The 22453-nt window shown below is 48.5% G+C and overlaps 1 protein-coding gene across 1 annotated transcript in view; it reads left to right on the top strand.

Moving 5' to 3' along the window:
* The first annotated feature begins 218 nt into the window (after nt 1-218).
* APBA2 (amyloid beta precursor protein binding family A member 2) overlaps nt 219-22453 on the top strand; it is a 57123-nt gene continuing 34888 nt past the window's right edge. The window contains 3 exon segments of the mRNA XM_045560902.1: nt 219-1204; nt 18449-18529; nt 19601-19637. Of these exon segments, the coding sequence (XP_045416858.1) occupies nt 251-1204; nt 18449-18529; nt 19601-19637 (1072 nt within the window). The 5' untranslated portion in view covers nt 219-250.

The raw sequence follows: 22453 nt of genomic DNA, 5'->3' as shown, positions 1-22453 counted from the left end.
CACCTTTCTCTTTGGCATGGATGCACATTGTTTCTGACAGATGAGTCACACGGGATGGGAATGTCATGTTATTTGAACAGTTGTGCATTCACATTGCCCTGAGCAAACGTGGCAGGGGGCGCTCCTGTGGCAGTGGAGTGGCCCCACATGTGCCTTGGGTTGGCCGTGTTCATGGGGTTCTGACTGCTCTTTCCAATGTTCCTCCCCACAGCGCTGCCACCAGGTGGTGATGGCCGCGTGAGCGCCCGCCATGGCCCACCGGAAGCGTCCGAGTGCAGCGAGCGGCATGTTGGACCACAGGGCGAGGCCGGGCCCCGGGCCCCACGGCCAGGAGCCTGAGAGCGAGGATGCTGAGCTGCCCCTGGAGGCGTACATGCCCAAGGACCTGGAGCTGGCCGCCCTGCGGCCGGAGAGCCCCCTGCCCGAGGAGCAGGAGTGCCACAACCACAGCCCCGACGGGGACTCCAGCTCCGACTATGTGAACAACACCTCCGAGGAGGAGGACTACGATGAGGGCCTGCCGGAGGAGGAGGAGGGCATCACCTACTACATTCGCTACTGCCCCGAGGATGACAGTTACCTGGAGGGCATGGACTGCAACGGGGAGGAGTACCTGGCCCACGGCGCACACCCCGTGGACACCGACGAGTGCCAGGAGGCGGTGGAGGAGTGGACGGACTCGGCAGGCCCACACCCCCATGGCCACGGGTCCGAAGGCAGCCAGGACTACCCTGACGGCCACCTGCCCATCCCGGAGGACGAGCCCTCTGTCCTGGAGGCCCATGACCAGGAAGAAGGCAGCCACTACTGTCCCGGCAAAGAGGACTACCAGGACTACTACCCCACGGAGGCCAACGGCAATGCAGGCGGTGCCTCCCCCTACCGTCTGAGGTGCGGGGATGGGGACCTGGAGGACCAGGAGGAGGACATCGACCAGATTGTGGCTGAGATCAAGATGAGCCTGAGTATGACCAGCATTACCAGCGCGAGTGAGGCCAGCCCCGAGCACGAGCCCGAGCCGGGGGCTGGGGACTCCACGGAGGCCTGCCTGCCTGGAGAGGCCAGCCGCGGCCCCAGCAGGCACGAGGCAAGGCCCAAGTCACTGAACCTCCCTCCCGAGGCCAAGCACTCCGGAGACCCCCAGAGAGGCTTCAAGACCAAGACCAGGACCCCAGAGGAGAGGCCAAAGTGGTCCCAAGAGCAGGTAAGACTCTGGCTGTCTCCAGGGAAAGGGCGGAAGGGCCGAGAGGCAGGGGTGTTCTGGTGTAGCCCCTGCAGATGCTGAAGCCAAGGTTATGGGAGGGACCGAGTGCCTGACAGTTCAAAAGGTGAGCTGAGTTCGTCATTTGCTCAGTTATGTGGCATGTTGCGTGGATGTTCTGACCACTCTTAAGCTCATCCCACAGATTCAGGAGTGAAATACAGGAAAATCTTGTTGAGGGCTTATTGGCAACTAATATCCCCCAAAAGATACCCCCATTCCCTCCCCAGAAGAGATCTGGTTCCTCACCCACTGCCCTGGGTCTGCTCATGGTGGGGGAATCCCCAGGTGGTTTACTCAGGTCGGCAGGGTGTCACCAAGGATGTGGGGACACTGGTGTTTGTGCACTGCTGCGTCCAGGGGCGAGATGGCCCAGTGGCGACAGGCAGCGGCCTGAGTGCATTTCACAGTGGCCATTGGATCTGAATGACATGTCTCTGAAAGCCTGGGGACCTTGGCCTGATGGGCAATTAGCTGTGAATACTATTTTGAAAATAATTATTCGAAGGTTTGACAAAATCATGGAGAAGAAACGCATGCTGATGAGGGCAGTGGATGTAAGCATAACTATACTTTCTTTTAATTAGAGCAAAGCAAGTGTGTATTCTGATAAACACATTTGAAAAGCTGCCTTTCAAAAAGAAAACCCTCCATGAGTATATAAAGAAGATGTGATTATTGGGCTTGTGTAAAGGAACTTCTATTTGATCAATTATGTAGACTGCTTTCATATTTTTTAAAGCCTTAATTATTTTTTTCCCCAGAAGAGTTCATGAGTTTGAATATTTATTATCTCTATATAAGAGCTTGTGTTTGGAATATAAATCATATTGACTTGCTGTTAGATTTCCAGTGCTTGTATTTGGATGCCTTTTGTTTTTTCTGAAGAGTATTAAGCATTCATTGACTTTGCTTTGGGGGTGTTCCTGTCATTCACAGCAATTCTGCCTTCACTGGGGGCTATGGGGGGGGTCAAGAAACTGCCATTGTACTAACGGATGCTGTGGGAGCTCACCCAGAGGGTGGGCCACCCGGCCCTGGGTCTGGGCTCCAGGCCAAAGCACCTCCGTCTTTCTTCAGTCTGTGGCAGGGCCTGGGCTCGTCCCCCAACAGTGGCGATGGCGCCATAGGGATTGATGTGGGCTGCACAGGATGCATGGCATGCTGCCTCTTGTTGTGACAAATGGCATCCCTGGCCAAGTTCTTGTCGAAGAAAGCTATCTTTAGAGCCTGGTGGGGAGTGAACAAGACCTGCTTTTGTGCTTCACACTAACCAGATCCTAATTTGAATGAAAACCCGCAGACCTTTGGGTTGGAGAGCTGGGAGGTGAATGAGTGGGGATGGTGAGTGATTGAATGGGTGGTATTTGCTGTTGAAAGAGGCAGGGGAGGTGGCGGAAGTCCCATAACATGGTGGAGGGCCAGGAGGAGGTCCGTTCTTCGAGAAGAAGCTTTGAATGCAAAAGCAAGTAGCTTTTCTCCCTAAGTAGGGTATGTCCTGGAAGCAAATGCTCTTATTTAAGCTGGTTAATGATTATATAGCATTTTTGGCTTCATTCATTCACAAATTAATTTCATCAAAGGGAGAGCCTGGAAGTTCCCAGCTCAGGGCTGACAATGACCCTGAGGCCTTGGGCCCTGAGTGCTCTTTCTGAGGACTCTCCAGGACAAGGTCTTCATCTCCTATAGATCTGAGTAGCCTGTTCTGGATGAGGAACTCTTTGAAATTTAACCGAAAAGAGCCACTTGTAATAGAGATCATCTTGGAAGCAATGTTCTATATGAAGGATGTACACTTTAAAATTTGGTGGTGGCTTGCTTGAAATCACAACCTGCTTTCCTAAAAGCAAGCCCTTACTCTCCCTGGGTACAGCCAGACTTGTCAGGAGCCAGCAAAGGCCTGGCCACAGATAGGTGCACAGGGTGCCCATGAGTCCCAAGCCCACCTCTCTGTTTCCAGTGCTGTCTGCCTCTTAGTGTAGTGTTACCTGTAGTTGAGGCTGTGGTTAAAAAAAAATAATCTGAGTGGAGAAATGGGCAATATTGGCCACCTAGATGCTTTAGACTGTTGCTTTTTAAAGTGTGGTTCATGGTCCAACAGCACTGGCATCTCTGGGGAGCCCCACCCCAGAACTTCTGACTCCAAATCTGCATTTCAGCAAGATGCTACATGCGGGTTGGAGAGGCAATGCTCTAGAAGACTTTGGTTAGAGGAAAAATCAAATAGCATTTCTCACTCTACTTATTTTAAAGCTTGAAAAGGTATGTCCTAGATACTTTTAAGAGTAGTGAATAGCATTTATTTAGTCACTGTGTGGATGACAATAGTGCAAGAGTTAGAAAAGCTGGGAATATGAAAAATGTATCCTGCATGGTCCCTACCACCCTGACAGGTGAGCTGTTTCCATTTCCCTGTGTTCCTTTCAGACTGTAGCATGGAGCATAAATAGTGTATGTAGCTGTCATCATACCCCACATGTAATTGTGTCATTCGGCTTTTAAAATCTGATGACGTATTATAAACGTTTCTGCATGTTGCCATATAATTTTCATGATTATTTTTGCTGACCTTTAAATGTTCCATTTGGGCGATGTGCCATATAATTTATTTGTCTGTAAATACTCTGCCCTTGAGCATGCAGGCTGTGGGTGGCCTTTTCTCTTATACATAAAGCTGGCATAGACGTCTTATTTTCCTTCCCCTGGTTTATTACCTGGGGATAAATTCCCACACTGTGCATTCAACGTTGAGTTGACCCTTTCCCCATGATTATCTTGTCTGTTTCTCTTCCTCTGTGAATGTCTGATTCATGTCCTTTATCTTTTGGGGTTTCAATGCTTTTGCATTTCATAAGAGCGCTGTATAAACTACAGATATTACTTTTCCTGCAGATGTGTTCTTCAGTACATTTTCTTTTGATTTTCTGTCATATTATTTTCATCATCTCTGCAGTATTTTCAAGATGTTGATGACTCATCAGTCACCCTTCCACCTCCTTGGGTACTGAGGGATATAAGTGGATGGTCCCTTCTTCCCGAATTGGGTGGATGAACTCACAGAGGACATTGCTTTAGTCCGGCCGACGTGAAAAATGAGTTGCTCCGTGTGTTAGGAGTGGGAGTGTGTGGCCTGTGGACGCCATGCATTCTGAAGGGAGACACAAAGAAGATGGGGGCTAGAGATCTATATATGAGTATTTTTTACTAAAAAAAAAAGTTCTTTCAAAGTAATGCAACATCAACCCAAAATGGCAACGATAGAAAGGTTGTCGCCTTTGTCACCATCAGGACCCTTGGCTTCTGCAGATTTAATGTTTCTTGTCATTTGTGGAAAGTCCCTGGGTGACAGTGGAGGTGGCAGTGGTGTTGGTGGTGACTGCCAGTACTGTACTAAGGGCATCAGGAGTGTGACCTCAATAAATCCTAGAATAACCCAAAGAGATAGGACGAGGCAGCTAAGATACACCTCACTCATGAATGGCCTGTGATTAGCCACTGCATTATGCAGACCTTGAAGAGCCTCTAGAAGAGGTCACATCCGGTTCTGTGCAGTCTCCACCTGAGTCTCCCTGCTCGCGAGTGAGCGAGTGTGGGTGAGCTGTGCAGTAGCCTGGATGGCTGTGGTCTCTTCGGTTCTGTTGCCTGTTTTGTTGCTATTAACAGGCTTGATGTGCCCTGTTGTTTGTGGTGACCGTGTCATGGCACCAGTGAAGTGACCAAGGCTTCTGGCCTACAAAATTGTCCCAGTCTCGGGTGCTAACACGTCCTGACTTCACCAGGGCTCAGGCCATAGATCAAACAAGTTAAGTAGAAATTATTCCCATGGCATTCTTCTTAATTTTATTGAGCTTTGTTGACGTGAAATATTGATTTTTTTTTTCCCATGCAACAATTAAGGAATATATGGGTTAGGTCCAGCCAGGCTCATATTGAGTGCACTGGTGGAATTGGCATTTGCACCCCACCTTGCCATCTGGCAGTGAGTGTGGAGGGAGGGCCCCAGATGGGCACCCACTGCCTGGCTCAGCCCCACGGCTCCGGGGATGAGCTTTGTGGACCTGGCGTGTCCTTGTGCACCTCCCTTGAAGAGAGCAGTTTGCTGTTCAGTGCTTCCCACGGGGCAGCTCATCCGTGCTCCTGGGGGGACACTGTAAGAGCATGTTTGTCCAGCACCAAAGACCCGGGGTCTGTGGTCTTGTGAGGGCCTGGCTTGGCGGGGGGGGGGGGACTGGATTGATGGTTTTGGAGTCCACCTCCCCCAGCCCATGACCTTGTGACATCTATCAGGAGATAATCCACTCTGAAAAAGTCTGCTCTGCCTGAAATTCTCCCTTTAGAGACTGATTCCTTTGGACCATGGAGATTTCTGGGGCTGCAGGCATTCTCTGTCCTGGACCTCAGTGACCATCGAGTCAAAGGTGTTCAATTTACACAAGTGTGTGGAACAGCTCTACATCTTGGGACAGCAAACCAAATACATGTTTTGATTATTTGGGGCTTTCATGATTTCTGTTTATCACTGGCCCAGCTAGTACTTTCTAGAAAGAACGCTCTGACAACAGAAAAAAGGAAAAATCAATACATTGTAGCCAACTTAATACAACAGTGCAAGTGAGGCGGGATAGAGAGGCCTTGAGGCCACATCGAGCATACAATTGTCCATCACTGCTCATTGCAGAGACGCTTTGGCTGTGACTTGGCATTCAGTTCAGGCTTGCTCTTCCCAGGAACTTTTGAGATTGCAGTAGGAATGCTGGCGACACATAGGGAGAGGGGGTGCTGAGTGCACAGGTGACCTTGGCCTGCCCCCCAGGGGAGGCAGTGGCACCGTGTGTTCTGAGCTGGGGCCTCACACCTGTTCCCCATTTGGCAGCATATGAGGCAAGTATCACACCCGCTTTACGGAGGAGGCCTGAGGGAGGAGTCCATGGGGTTGTTGGAGCCCAGGTGCCCTCCTTCTGTTGGCATGCAGGGGGGCAGCAGGTGTGCACACGAGGTCATCCTGCACAGGTGGCTCTGGTGCTTGTCCTATGACCAGGACGGAGCCTGGCCTACAGGAGGGACGGAGCTGGAGGAAGAGCCTGCAGGTGGTGCTGAGGACAGGAGTTTGGGGGTGGGGGTCCGGAGCATCGGGACATGGCCCGGCAGGGGAAGGTCCTCACCAGCCTCCAGGCCTCAGTGGAGTACAGTTGGCCTTTTCCTTCCTGCAGCCCTGCCCCTGGATTCTGCAGCCCCCCACCCCTCTGCCCACCCGTGGCAGAGGCATCACACCTAGCTCTCCCGCATCTGCACATGGGAGACTGCACGGGAGGGTTCCCCTGTCTCCTGTACTGAGCTGTTTCCCACTATCCTCACCTCCCAGCACTATGGCAGGATGGCCACTGCACCTACCGTTGTTAATTCCCAGGACTGCCTTGGAAAACAAAATCCTGCAGGGGCATGTTGACATGGGCACCCCCCCCCCCACACCGCTTGCTCTGCCTAAGCCTCCCAGCTTCAGTCCTCGGGGCCCTTTGCCAAGTCAGCACAACTGCCTTGTGATTTTTATGAAGGCTTTTATGACAGATCACCAGAGGTGGCCATTGTTGTCACAGAGCAGTTTATTTAGCAGGACTGGAATTGCTTACAGTGCTTTTAAAATCTAGTTAAAACCAGGGTTTCTAAAACACTGTTTTTATTGCCCAGAGAAGATCATGCAAAGCCCTTCTGCTAATGGTGATCTAGAAAGCGCCCCCTCCCCCAGTCCTTGGCGACATGGCAGAGTGCATTGGTTAAGAATACCCGAGCCACAGCCAGGAGGCCTGGGTCCCACCCTACCGCAGCAGCTCCAGGCTCCAGGACATTCTGCACACATGACTGGCATCGATGACCGCCCATCTCCTGGGGCTGTGTGGAGGGGAGTTGATCTGGGTCAGTGGATGGATGATGAGGGGCTTGGAATGCCACCCTGATGATCATGACGACGATGATGATGATGATGAGTTTGAAGTCCATGGAAACCTCTTTTGGGTCTAGGGAGGCAGTTGGGTGAGGCCTTGCACACAGCTGGGTACAGGCCATGCAGGGCAGGGCTGGAGACCCCAGTGGCATGGATGGCGGCTCTGCCCTCAGGAGTGACGCAAAGGAGGGGTGAGCCCAGCTTGTGAGGCAGGATGAGAGGAGGACCAGAACTGGCCAGGGCCACGCTGGAGCCAGTGGGGGTGGGAACCGTTCCCAAGGAGCCCTCAAGCTCTGCCCTGTCTGCAGGCGGCTTGTGAACGTGGCTCTCCCCTCCTGGGGGTTTCCCACATGCCATCTTGGGTGCATCCTCAGCCTCTTTCTGCTCCAGAGTCCCTGATTTGGGGGTCACAGCTCCAAGGACTGCCCTGATTTTCCCACACCCCATTTCTAATAGGAAGTTAACTGAGAACTCCACACACTCCTCCTTCTGGACAGAAAAACTGGGCTCGGGGCCACTCGTCTCTCACTAACTGCAAATGCTGGCTGGGGCTTTCTTAACCACAGGGGCCTTCCCCCCAGTTTCCACCCATAACTCCTGTCCCCCCGGATACGTGGAGACTCCCCACACCCCTGTCCAGGTGGGGCTGGGTGCTTAGGAGAGGTGCTCAGGAGAGAACCCAGCCTACGAGTTCCAGGCAGCTTTGGGGATGGGCTCCAGAGCCGGTGACAGGCAGAGGGGCTCTGGGCCTTTGAGGGGGCATTGGGAAGATGACTGACAAGGCGGAGCTGAACATGGAAGTGCATGGGTACCCTCAGCATGGACTGGGGCTGGAATTGTGATGGGGCCGTGAGCCCCAAAAGAGGACAAGGGGAAGGTGAAGGACTTGGGTTGGGGATTGTGATGAGAGAGGGCCAGAGGAGGCTGCTGGGGGAAGGGGGGCCAGGGGCATAGGAGCTGAGGGGCAGGGTCATCAGGAAGGCCAAGTGCAGCAGGGCAATTAGCAGAGATCTTGCTGAGAAAGAGCGAACCTGTCAGCTGTGGCCACTGAGGTCCTCTGAGCCTGAGCAGCTGTGGTAGATGGGAGGGCAGAGGGTCACCCTCAGATGGAAGGGGTAGGTGGGCAGTGTCTGTAGGGATACGCAGGGAGGGACTTGAGGAGATGCCAGCGGACAGAGGGTGCTTACCATGCGTGTGTGATGGTGACTCGAATTGCACTAACTTGCCAGTGGTGCGTCCAGGGAAGATTGCAGGGAATGAGAGAGGTGGGTATGGGACCCGAGCTGGTCCCATGCATCTGCTCCTAGAGGCCCTGTGCCTCCCATCCTTGGGCCCCTGTGGCACCTGACACCGTGCCTCACATGTACCAGGGGCTCAAGAGACATCCAGCTGACAAAGTTGGTTAGTCTGTGATGTTCTCTAGGAAGTGCATGGCTTCAGGCAAGAATTTTTAGAAACATCTGTTCAAACAGAAAGACCCCATTGCTGAACACGCAGAGATGCGTAATGTCACCCATGGTGTGCTTGACCGAGATGTGACAGCGTGGCAATGGCAGTCACAGGGTTTTCACTCCAAAGCATTCAGACTGCAGCCAATGCTAATCAGTTACTAAAAAAGACACGAGGCTATGGTAATAGGGCGCTAACCAAGAATAACTTCCAATCCCATGTCAGATAATATCAGAGACAGCTCAGGAAAACCAAGCACAGCTCAGACACATGGAGAAAGGAGGTGTGACATGGGGTCCCTTGGGCTGATGGTGGCCTCCAGAACCACCAAGTCCACATCTGTCAGTTGATTCCACAGTCAGCCTTCACAGAGGAGAAGCTGGTCTCTCTCCAGCTGAGAGCAAGCCAAGGCATAAATGACTGAAAGGTGCTTGGAGCTGGACTTAGAGAAGCTCATTGTCTGGCTCCTCCTGTCTGGTCTTGGTCCATTTACAAGACAGGAGACCTGGGTGTTGACTTGCTGCCGGGTCTGGCCCATGGGTGGGTGCAGCCGGCTGTGCAGGTCAGGGAGCTCGTCAGGTGGGAGGGATGCTGCTGTCTGGGGAGGTGTTACCCATTCACTGTCCTCTCTCCTCAGTCAGCCCTCCTCTCCTTTGGCCCACACACTTGCAGGTGGCCTCTGATTCTGCCTCTGGGGCCTGTGTGCCCACTCTGATTACTGATGCAGCCCTACCCCTGCCCCAGCACTTCTCACCCAGCCTTTGGGTCCCCTGTTCCCCTCCAAGCAGCCTTTGGAGCCAGTTGGGAGATATTTGTTTCTGAGCTTCATGCCCACTGCCTCTGGGTCTGCTGACTTTTGAGCGTCATGCCCTTGGACACAGACTCACTTACCTGTCGGTCCTCAGATGAGCTTAGACCAGGACCACCCCACACCTGAGCCAGGTCTCTTGGGTGCTTCTGGGGTCCTTTGGTCAGTCCTTTGGTCACTCCTTTGTCTTTTTTCTTTTCTAGTCATTGAAAATAGAAATTCTTACTTGCTGTGATCTATTCCCTACCACGTTCATTCATTTATTCATTGGGCCCCAAGCATATAAAAGATAGCATGTTGGCCACTTTTAGAAATACCAGCGTTCATCTTCAGGAGAGTGGGATAATCCAGCCATTCACCAGTCCTCAAAATCAGCTCCGGCAGCAAGAGCGATGGCAGGTCAGGGTTCCTCTTGCTGCATTGTCACATTGTATTTGCAAATTATGGGGGATGTTGTGAAGAGAAATTACTGTCCAAGGTTTCTCTTGCTTAATATTTCATTAATACTTAATCTCAGCCCCTGCTGTGAACTCCGAGAAAGAAGGGAACAGAATGAATTAATGCAAGAGATTCCAATATTTAAAATATGGACAGTTTGGCCCATATTTGGAGATCGTGGCTGAGTAATTATTTCAGGTATTTGTGGGAAGATTGCTCTCTGAGCCACAGTCATAGTGATAAAGTACAAAAGGAAAGTCTAAGGAAGAAAACTGTGGCACATGCTACCGCATGGATGAGCCTTGAGGACATTATGCTAAGTGAAATAAGCCAGTCGCAAAAGGACAAATACTATATTATTCCATTTATATGAGGTCTCTAGAGTAGTCAAATTCATAGAGACAGAAAGCAGAATGGTAGGTGCCAAGGTCTGGGGGAGGGGGGGGAGTTGTTGTTTAATGAGCACAGAGTTTCGGTTTGAGAGGGTGAAAAAGTTCTGGAGATGGACAGTGGCGATGGTTGCACAGCAGTGTGAACATGCTTAATGCCACTGAGCTGTACGTATACAGATGGCTAAGATGGTAAATTTTATGTCTTGTGTTTTTACTACAATAAAAGAAATAAAGAAAAGGCTTTTGACCCATTAACTGGCTTGAGCCAATTTGGATCACGTAAAACCAAGTTGAGCCAGTCTGAACCTACAGAGCCAGTATCACACAAACAGGCAAAAACATTTGGGGCCAATGCAGACTAGTTTGGTGTAGTCACAGTAGGGACGAGCCAATGACACCACCCATTCGGTTCTGTGGACCTAGAGTCTTTGGGAGGTTTCAGGAGAATATTCAAGACTAAAATGAGCTGTGAGTAATAATACAGCCGCATCCTGAGAGGGAAGGGCGGCTTCCCTTCTCCCCCAGGTCTTGTCCCGTATTGGACATGATCCCGCCCTGGCAGGAGTGGAAGGGACAAAAGATGATTAAGCAGGTTGGGGCTGTTTACACAGATCAGATAGGCTACTGGCTTGTAGGAAAGGTCATACCTTGTTAGTATCACTAAAATAAACAGGTATTATTAAAGCCGCCATTAAAATAACAGCCAATTCTGCTACTCTCCTTTTCCACAAGTTTAAGCAAACCAAATATTCTACTTTGTGTATATTTGTAAAACTTTGATGGGTAGATTTAGTGGAAGATAAGTGGATCATTGGTATCATCTTTATATATTATCTGGTGAAACTTGTTTTTCGAATTATGTCTCATAGGACTTGATTTTAGTGTCTGTAGCCTTAGGTAGTTCCATTGAGACTAAACTCAGCTGTTTTTTATTTAGTCCTAATCATATTACCCAAAACTGTGGACTCCTTATATCAGGAGAACAGAGATCTGGCCGATACAGACTAGTGGAAGTTAAATACCATAGAAAACGCCCCCTGGAAGTCAAAGTCTGATATTGATTTAGTATTGGTCATTTAATTTCCATTTGGTTTGGACACATTGTTTTATTCATTTTCAGATGTCAAGCTAGTTTTCTCAGAATGTGTGCAGGGCTCAAGGCCAGGTGTGGGGGGAATACAGAAGAGGTCACAGGTCAGGCCCCCTGGAGAACCACAGCCTTGAACCTCCAATAAAGCTAAGCAATTGTTTTTTAGCCCCCGTGGGTTGCTGTCATTAAATTCTACATACACAGGGCTTCTTGCCTTTAAATTAGCAGGTTGGAAAAATTGCAGGTGTTTGCAGCAAACTTGTAGAACCAGGGGCACATGCAGCCATGCTGGCCCCTAAGTGACAGTTTTAGAAAGGGTTGTGTAGATTTTCTCATTTGAGAATTGAACAAAACCATATGGAATACTCCTGAGTTCTGCAGCACTGCTGGCTTTAAGCCGTGGAACTCCTGCCTTCTCCACAGGTGGACCCGATGTGGCACCTGGTATGTGAGGCAGGTGACTAGGAAAGGAGAGTGTCTGTGGTTGAGGGGCAGCTGCCACTGCCACCTTGACAGCCCATCCCCTTCCTGAGCCATCTCGCACTTTGCCTGTGCGTGGGTCACCGGAGCGTTAGTCCTGCACGGGCTGGTGGGCAACTTTCATGCGCGGCCTTCATGCTCAGCTCAAGTGGGTCTCATGGTGAAGGCAGCGGGTTTTTAGGTCCTTAGAGGGCTCTGGGTACTCCCGTTCCCCCATTATTTTTAAGCTGTAATAGTACACACATAATATAAAATTTGCCATTTTAAAGTGTATAATTCAGTGGCATTTAGTAGAATGTTGTGCAGCCACCTCCACTATCTAGTTCCAGAACATTTTCATTACCTCCAAAGGAGACCCTGTACTCATTAAGCAGTCGTTTCCCAATCTCCCCTCACCGCCAGCCCCAGGGAATGACAAATCTGTTTTCTCTCTCTGTGGAGTCGCCTATTCTGGTTATTTCTGTCTGGCTTATTTCACCTAGCATGGTGTTTTCAGGGTTCATCCGTGTTATAGCATGTGTCAGGACTTCATTCCTTTTCGTGGCTAAATTATCCCACTAAATGGATATACCACCTTTTATTTATTCATTCATCCATTGACGGACATTTGGGTTGTTCTTACCTTTTTTTTGACTAATGTAAATAGTGCTGCTATGAACATGTGTGTACAAGTTTTTGTGTAGACAGTTGTTTTCAGCTCTTTGGGGTATACAGCTAGGAGTGGAGTTGCCAGGCCATGTGGCCATTTAATGTTTACGTTTTTTAAAAAAGGAACTGAAAATGTTTTCCACAGTGACAGAACATTTTACATTCCCACCAGCAATCCATGAGAATTCAGGTTACTTTCAAAGGAAAAAAATTAACAGCCCCGTTTCCTTGGTGCTTGGGTCTCTGGGCTCGTCTCTTTAGCTCCTCCGGCACAGGAGCTGCTTTTGTTCACCCATGTGCTTGTTTATACCCTGGCTCATCCCACGGAGGCTCTGAGGCCAGCAGGATCACTGAGTGCTGTCCCCATGTCAGACCGTGAGCTGTCCCAGGTCAGGGGCTTTGTTGCGTGCATCGTCCTGTCCTGGATAAGAGGTGCCATGCACAGTGCAGGACATAACACAGGCACTTGCTCAGGACTGGCCACGTGGACCCAGCTTGGACAGTGCTTAACAAAGCATCAAAATACAGAGGCAGGGCTGGGTGCAGGTGCTCACGCCTGTAATCCCAGCACTTTGGAAGGCCCAGGTGGGATGATTGCTCAAGGTCAAGAGTTCAAAACCAGTCTGGGCAGCATAGCAAAGCCCAGTCTCTACAAAAAATTAAAAAAAAAAAGGCCGGGCGCGGTGGCTCACGCCTGTAATCCTAGCACTCTGGGAGGCCGAGGCGGGTGGATCACTTGAGGTCAGGAGTTCGAGACCAGCGTCAGCAAGAGCGAGACCCCATCTCTACTAAAATAATAGAAAGAAATTATCTGGCCAACTAAAATATATATATAGAAAAAATTAGCCGGGCATGGTGGCGCATGCCTGTAGTCCCAGCTACTGGGGAGGCTGAGGCAGTAGGATCGCTTAAGCCCAGGAGTTTGAGGCTGCAGTGAGCTATAATGATGCCAGTACACTCTAGCTTGGGCAACAGAGTGAGACCCTGTCTCTAAAAATTAATAAAATGCAGAGGCAAGTTTAGAAAAATTATGATTCTGCTCTGAAATGCTGGGCTGGGCACACTCATCTGCTGCCTGCCCTTTACCTGGCTCTGTGGAAAAGACAGTGAATGATAATATAGTAGACATGTCCATGTGGGCCCGGTGGTCAGGGATGGAGGAGAGATTTCAGCAGACGAGGCACAGAGAACAAAGTCAGGCCCAGGTGTGCTACGTGAGACTTCAGTGGAGGTAGCAGCCTTTCTGCACCCCGTGGAGCCCCCAGATTTAGTAAATGACACTACAGGATGCCTAGTCAAATTTGAATTTGGTGCAGATATAGAATTTTGGTTTTACAAGATGGAAAATGTTATAGATAGTCGTGATAGTTGTACAATATTATGAATGTATTTAATAACACTGAACTGTACACTTAAAAATGGTTAAGATGGTAAATTTTATGTTTGTGTGTATTTTGCCACAATAAAAAAGTTGAAAAAAAATTGTGTTCCAGATAGACAGTGGGTCACGTGGTCATTCAGCATTTACCATTTCTAGGAACTGCAAGCGTCTTCCACGGTTACAGAACATTTTACATTCCTATCAGCAATGCACGAGGGTTTTAGTTTTTTAGTTTAATCATGTCCCATGAAATATCTGGACATCGAGGTGCAGGAGGGATGCTCTCTTCCTCCCTTCCATTCACAGCCTGCCTGAGAGATTTTAAAATACAGACTGGCTGGTTTTCCCAGTGTGTCTTGTCATGATACTTTTAAGCCACAGATCTGCTTTGAAAAGATAGGATCTCCCCCATGGGAGTAGCTATTGCAACAATAAATACTTTATCCAAGCTCCTATTCTCCTCAAGATAAATATCACAGGAGTGACCTGAATTGTAAGGAGGAATGGGAGAAACAGAACAATACCGTAATTTTTTCTGAGCCACGTATCTGTCAGGGGACGGATTCGAGGGCTTTTGAAAGAAGATGTCCACATGGCTGAGTTAGACCTTCCGTCTGACCCTAGAGCTCTCATCGTGCAGTGGGTCTCGGCTGACCCCCTGGAGCTGGTTGGAGGAAGAAATCTTTGTTGGAATATCAGATGAGTGGGGATGACTGACTTTTTTGAAAACAGAGAGTAGGAAGTGATGCCCAGAGAAGGCTGTCACTGAATTGAGCCATTCATCAGCCCTGGGATTTCATGTTTGAGGTAAAGTATAGCAGTCCGGTGGGAAGACTGCAGCTCGCCCAGCTCTGAGCTAATGCTGCCTGTCCCTAACTGGCGCTCCTAACACACTTGCCATTCCAGAGAGTGCTCGGAAACATTATGCTTTTATTACAGATGGCGTGAGCTGAGTGGGTGTGCGCTAGTTTGATGATGTTTCATCCAAAGCAATGTGGGTTATATTGCTGTATTTTCAGTTTAATCAAGCAGACAAAATCAGAATTGACATTTTAAAAATCCAAGCTTCAGTTTCACCAACTGGAGCCAAGATATTTATTAGAATGATTTATTCACATTAGTATATTTTTATTACAGGCATTTATCTCTGCCCTGAGCAGCTGTCCCTGGGTCCCAACATGTTGAGACTAGCATGTGCCATGCCACACTTTAATTTGCTGTCATCCAAGCTCCATGGGGGGTCCCCCACCATGTGAGCGTATTTCACCTCACCTGCTTTACGCTCTGCCTTCTCTGAGTGGATGGCTGGCGCGGCTTCAGCCCATGGAATTGCGAACACCCCACTGTAGTTACTTAGTGAGGCGGGATGGGACCCTGCCCCCTCTGTTGGCTGTGGAAGGTTGAGGAACCCTGGCCAGCATTACATGTTGAGGTGTGGCTGGTGGCTCTAGATACAACAGGATTTAAATAAGTACATTTTAAGGATGCCTGGAACCCCAAATCCACGTGGGCCTTGAAGCACGTGAATTTCAGATGCTGCCAACCTCCCCTTCCCTCCCCCAGATGGAAATTGGAGCAGCAGATGGGCTCTCCCAGGGAGAAGCATCACAAGCCCACCCTCCTGCCTCTTTGCAAAACAACCTGGCTGTTTGGTGTGAGATGTGGTTGTCATGGTGATGAGTGGACATCTGCTTGGGAGGGAGTTCGAGGAAATGCTGACGTGGAGGAAAGGGTCACACCTAGAGAAGACCTTACGTTGCCCATGGACACCTCATACTGTGGCCCTGCCCCGGGGAGTCCTGCAGGTGGGGCACAGGGGTGCTGACATCAGCCTTTGTTCTGGTCCCCAGCTGAGCCACAGGCCCTGGCTTGAAGTTGCACAAAGGCACAATGACTGACACAGTGGCTGGCCCAGACTTAACCCATGGGACCCCACATTGCCACCCGCCCCCTGACATATCTGACAGCCTTCTGAAAATCTGTGGCCTTCCCTCTGCCAGAAAACTTAGATCTCACCACTAGCTGTAACATTTGTAGGACGGATATGGTTAACCCAGTTTCATTTGTCAGTGGGTCTGTTTGTTTGCTTGAGGTTTCTGGTTTTTGTTTTTTTTTTAGAGATGACGAGTGTCCATTCAGCAACTAGTAAGGCAGGACGGGCCTTCAGGAAACCAGGTCCACATGGGACGGTCACTATATTGGGGAGCTTTTAAACGAGAAGATAAAATACTGACGTGCACTAAGCGCACCTTGAGATAGTTAAGTGTACTCAACAGAGTTGTCTGTGGGGATGGCCCAAATTAGATTTTTATGTAAGGAGGATGTGAACAGCATCTGACGTGAGATGTCCTTGTTGCATCTTTTAGGAGCTTTTGCCTGGTGTCCCTTGGCCATAGCAGGAAGAGCAGAACTGGGGGCAGACAGGGGGAGAAGCATGGCTCCAGTGGGGCCCTTGGAGACGGGGTCCTCAGGACAGTCTCAGCCATGCAGAAAGGGGCACCATTCACTCGGCTGGGTCAGTGTGGGGTCTCCTGCGGGGTGGATCACAGCCCTCTTTTTGGGGAAGGATAGATTCTGCTCCCAGGATTCAGGGTGTCGAAGGACAGAGGAGCGTGTCTACAGTCCCAGACGAGCCAAAGCCTGGCCTTGGGACATACCAGGACAGCAGGGCGAGGCTCGGGCTCCTCTGCGTGGTCTGGCCAGACCTGAGAGCTCGTGGGGCTCAGGGGTCGGGACAGTCCTTTGGGCTTCTAGCAGAGGGGCTGGGGGAAACAGGGACCAATGACACCTCTTACATGCGGGGCCCCAGCTGTGCCCCTGTGTGCCCTCAGCTCCAGGAAGGGCAGCCCCGTGCAGCTCTCTGGGGATGGAGAGGCAGTGTGCTCCCTTTTTCCTCCCTGTCCTTAAAGCCCAGCACCCTTCCCTGCATGCCATCTCCTTCCACCCCACTGGCTCTGGAATCGGGTGGTGTCTGTGGTCAGGAGGGGAGGCTCAGCCAGGAATCATTCCGAATGCTTGGGGCACGGCACGTCTGTCCCCATCGGTGCTGGGAGGGCGGACCCAGGTTTTAAATTTTTTCTCTAAAGCCCCAGAGAGATGGAGTTCCTTCATAGAACATGACAGTGATAGTCTAGGACAGGGAAAAGGACGGCAGCTGTACCTTGCTGTGTCACCTGAGTGCTGCAAGAACCCAGCGTCAGCTGCAACACTTGGGGCTTCAGGTGTCTCACCTATGAAGCAGGACTGGGAATATCCCTCTCGCACGTGAAAGGCTTTTGTAAGCCCAAAGGTGCTACATAAATGTCAATTATTATCATCAGTGTCACTGTTATCATCATGGTGTTACTGCTTGGTAATTTATTTCCAGGAAGTTCTGGAACTGAACTTAACCAGCTGGCTTACCAGGGCCCCTTTGGGGGTTTGGACCATGATTTCAGTGTTGTGAATCTGGCTTCTGTCTTCTGAATGGTGGTACAAGGAACTAAATAGAGGAAATGTACCTAAACCTTAAATTTTATTAATTGAAGTAAAGGCAGTTATGGCTTGATATCTTTTTTAAGAGAAGACTTAAGACCTGTACTTGGGGCATTTTATTTTTTGTAGTAGTAGATTGGCTAATTTGCATTTATTCTCATCCAAGAATTTGGGTTTTTAAAAAATATGTTTTTTAACTTTTGGGCACTCTTAGTGGGAATGTAAAATGGTACTACCCTTGTGGAAAATGGTATGGGGGCGCCTCAAAAATTTAAAATAGAATTACTATGTGATCCAGTGATTTTACTTCTAGGTACGTTCCCAAAGGAAGCAAAAGCAGGGACTCAAACAGATATTTGCACACACATGTGCATAGCAGCACTATTCACGGTAGCCAAGGGGTGGAAGCAGCCCAAGTGTCCGTTGTTGGATGAATGGCTAAACAAAATGTGGTCTGTACACGCAGTGGAATATTACTCAGCCCTAAAAGGGAGGTGATTCTGACACACACACTTCCACACAGATGAAACTTGAAGACACTTTGCTAAATGAGAGAAGCTAGTCACAAAAGAACAAATACCATGAGACTCCGCTTATATGAGGTACCTACAGTAGGGAATTCACAGAGACAGAAAGTAGAACGGTGGTTGCCAGGGGCTGGGGGGAGGGGGCAATGGGGAGTGATTGTTTAATGGGGACAGAGTTTTAGTTTGGGAAGATGAAAAAGTTCTGGAGATGGGATGGCGGTGATGGTTGCACAATAGTATAAATGTACTTAATGCCACTGAACTTACAAATGGTTCAAATGGCGAATTTTATGTTATGTGCATTTTACTCCAATTAAAATAATGATAAATAATAACATTTAAAAATGATTTAAAGAAACTTCTTTGGAAGTATGAAGGTATGTATATGAACTGCATAAGAGTTTAAGTATGATTAAATATGTGTGTATGACACACACATCTACACACATACCTACATACGTGTACCTTTTACCAAATTGTATCACATTAGATATTCAGTTTTTGTGTCTGGGTTTATTTCTCTAATATACAAAAACACAATCTTTACCTTCCCGGTTTGCAGGTTTGCAATGGTTTGGAGCAGCCGAGGAAGCAGCAGCGCTCTGATCTCAATGGACCCATTGACAATAACAACATCCCAGAGGTAATTATTTCCAAGGGTGAGCATTCTGGGCCAGGGTTCCCATGCTGGAGCTGCCTGCCCCATTGTGCTCTCCTCACTCTGTCCATAATGTTCTTGTCCCATCTAGGGGAGAAGGGGTCCAGGTCAAGCCAAGTTGGTGTCAGTGTGTGGGGAGGAGGTGGGGGAATTTTGGCCTGGTAGGAGGGAGGAAAGGGCCTTTCCTGCTGATTCAGGACCAAACCATGGCGTGTTCATGTGTTGCCAATGGTGTGTGATGGTGATGTGGGATCACTGGTGCTTCCTCATTTGATAGAAAGTCATTCTATGCCATTGTCTGACAACCATGTTCTAAGCCAGGGTTTCTCCACAATGGCACCATTGACATTCGGGCCTAGGTAATTCTTTGTTTTGGGGGCTGTCCTGTGCACTGTAGGATGCTGAGCAGCATCCTGGCCTCCACCCACTAGATGCAGTAGCAACCACCCATGAACCGCCACCACTAAGTTGTGAAAACCAAAAATGTCTCCAGACATTGCCAGATGTCCTCTTGGGGACAAAAATTAGCCCAGGTGAGAACCACTGTTCTAAACCAACAACATGGTTTACAAAACAATCCCACATAAACTTACACTGCCATGATGGAGGCTATTAAAATGAGGACTTAAGCAAATTATTTTCTCTCTCTGGGTAACATAGTTTAGATGAGATTTCTAACTTTGATGAAATAATTATGGCCACCCATGGAGTGGTATCTTTATATCTTGCCTTCAAAAATATGCCCAGGTTGTTCTCTTGCCCGCAAGTTGGAGACCCACTGGGTTGGATGGTCTTTAGTCTCCCTTCTAGCCATGACATGCTAATCTGAGGGTTCCTAAGTTTTAGAGGGGGGCCTTTTAGGCCCCTCCCAAATGTCATGTTGCCTGCATGAGACTGGTTTGCTGTATGGAGCTGACTTCTTGGAAATACCAGTCACTCATGGAGTTAGCTTTTCTCATTATGGTACACATCTTAGCCCTTCTTAGCCTACATTTTATGGACCATCTACTTACAACTGGTATGTGTTTTTTTTTTTTTTTTCATATTTCCTAACAGACAAAGAAGGTGGCATCATTTCCAAGTTTTGTGGCTGGTAAGTGACTTTGAATTTTATCTCTCAGGGGGCAGTTGCATTTGTCAAAACAAATGATGCTTTTACTTTTGACTTTCTCCTGCAAAGCTTGTTTAGCAAACACACCTTCCAGCAAGGTGCCGGGGCATTGTGGTGTTTGAGCGCTGCAAAGACCTACTTAGTGGGGAGGGGAGGTCCAGCTGATTTGCCTGCTTTGACACAAGAAACAGTAGGACAGCTCATTTAATTGCACCCTTGCTAATTGCATCGTAGATGACACTGATGACTGAATGAATAGATTGAAATGTGTCTGTATAAGCAGCTCATTATAGTTACCATTTTGATCAGGGCGGATATAATGGCATTCAAATTCAGGCTGTTGTTCCTTTTTTAGACCCTTCATTTCCCTTTACCCTCTCATCTATTTTGAGGAGGTTCATAGTGCATTTCAACATTCAATAAAGACCAAAACTGATCGATCTGCTCTGTATCACAGAACCGTTGTGTGGGGAGCACACCTGCTTGGCTGTTGACAGAGCCGACTTTGCAGTGCAGCAGGTGACCTCACAGGGTCCCTTTAGGAGGTCCTATGGGTTGCTTTTAGTACTTTAACATCCGAGTAAAGAGCCTCTTGAGTAGGATTTTTCTCTTTGCCAGGAGGAGGTTTCCTGCCCCTGCTAATGTGTTATAATAAACAATGCAAATTTTATTAATTCTTTCAATAAACTGATAATTAATTCTTATAAATATTTTTGGGAGCAAGTTAAATTAGTCTTCTGAAATAAATGACTTTAAACCTTTCCCATTCTGCTCCGCTTTTTTAATAGAGAATTGAAGCCTGAGAAACTGAAGCCTCCAAATTCTCCTTTAAGGGACTAGTTTGCACCAGGCTAAACCAGGTCCAACTTGGTTCAAAATGGATTAACCTGCTCAAACCAATTTTGGCTGTTGTAACTGGGTTACTGCTGTTCAGATTGGATGAAAATCCGTTTTAAACTGTCAGAACCAATATTATACAATTCAAATAGACTTGGCTCCCTTTTGACCAATTCAAATAGGCTCAAATGGGTTTTGTCCAGCAGTGTACATGTGGTTTTAGGTATGTTTTACCTGGTTCAAACTGGCTTAAACTGGCGATCAGGTCACAGCAGGTTATGATGATTCCAGCCCAGCTGGCTAGTTGTAGTTTTCCAGGACCTAATGATTGGCAAGAAGAGAATATCCTCCCCCCCCATTCCAGGAAATAGGGTTTGATTAGGTTCCTGATTTATAGGAGGCAGCGTCTCCTAGGCAGGGGTGGATACAGCACATCTCTGCACCACTTTTCTTGGCAGTCAGAGGCCAGGGTGGGGAGATGCCAGTCACAGTATTCCAGTGAAACAGGGTCTTATGGATCCAAGCAGCTCACTTTTCAACGGCTCATGATGCCATCCGGACAGCACTCTCAAGCTGTCTAGGGGGATGATTCAGACAGTCAACTCCCCTGGCTCCTGAACCAATCTCATATTTGTGGGGTGGGGGCAGCAAGGGATGAGGAAACAGCATCCATGCCTAGCGTACCTCTGACTGTAGCTCCTGGCATTCCAGAAGACTCAGTTCTCTGTCCACCTCAGACTGTTCAAAAACAAAGCAAAACAAGGTTGGATGCCTCAAACCAATTCAGACTGGCTAAAACTGCTTGTGACCAGCTCACGCCAATGTGGACAACCCTAATTTAGAGTTGTTCCTGCAGGAGAGAAGCTCTTTGATTGTCATGAAAATATAGAGACCTTAAGTATAATAAAATGCATGTCCCTTCATATTAGAGAATGTGTATCCAACAAAGCCTTCATGGGCCAAAAATCTTACTCAGCAACAAGAAGAGATAATCATCAAGATTATCCCATATGATGAATGTGGGAAGACCATCTCCAGATTGAACACCTTTATGAATTAGGAATGCATCTGGGTTCAGGGACCCACATAACCCCCTGATGTTAGCTCGTCCTGAGAGGGGGGTATCTGTCTTATGGAAAGAAGTCTAGAGGTGAGAGGCTGCTGGCTCAGTGGCTTCGTGATGTCAGGATCAGCGTCTTTGCTTCCCTTGGCCTCAACCTCAGGCTTGTCACCTCATCTTCACACAATGTCCGAGTTGCTGCAGCATCATCTCCTGTTCCAGGCAGGCAGAAGAAGGGAGAAGGACAGAAGTTCCACATTAGCTGGATGTCTTCCCCTTTATCTTAGGAAACCGAAGCTTTTCTGTGGTTAGAGTTAATGAGTTCTCTGCAGGAGAATTTGACCTTCTCTTAACTTCCTTAGCCTGTTCACTGGGTAACCTAAAAGGTAGCGTGTCAACCGTGTCACTAGGTAACATTGCTTATGGTAAAATGACTCTTACAACAGACTGTGTCTAGATGAGAGAATTATACTCCTTTTGGGTGTGCTGCCGGAGCTTTGGGCTTCCTACAGTGTTGCCTCTTGTGACTGGACACGTCCCTTGAAGGGGACCCTGGAAGTTATGCCCACAGAGAGGTTATGAGAGATATTGGCTCTCGGGAACACGAGGCTCTTAAAATTTTTAATACACTTTTCTTCCGGAACTTTTATGATTTTTCTTTTAAATTATTTAAATATTTGATTTACCTGGAATTTTTCTTGGTGTATGGATACAGGAAGAGTTAACATTTTAGGCATTTTGTCCCGAAGATTCAGTGAATCTTTCCCTCACTGGTTTGAAATGCTGCCTTTCCCATGCACTGAATTGCCAAGGAGGTGTAGGTGTGTTTCTGGATCTGTTACAGGATTCTCTAGTCAAGTGCCAGCCCCAGGCTGCTTTATTTACTGGAGATTTATGGTGC

Source organism: Lemur catta, chromosome 9, assembly GCF_020740605.2.
Source record: "Lemur catta isolate mLemCat1 chromosome 9, mLemCat1.pri, whole genome shotgun sequence".
Taxonomy (NCBI): domain Eukaryota; kingdom Metazoa; phylum Chordata; class Mammalia; order Primates; family Lemuridae; genus Lemur; species Lemur catta.
This window is presented reverse-complemented; position numbering and strand designations above follow the sequence as displayed.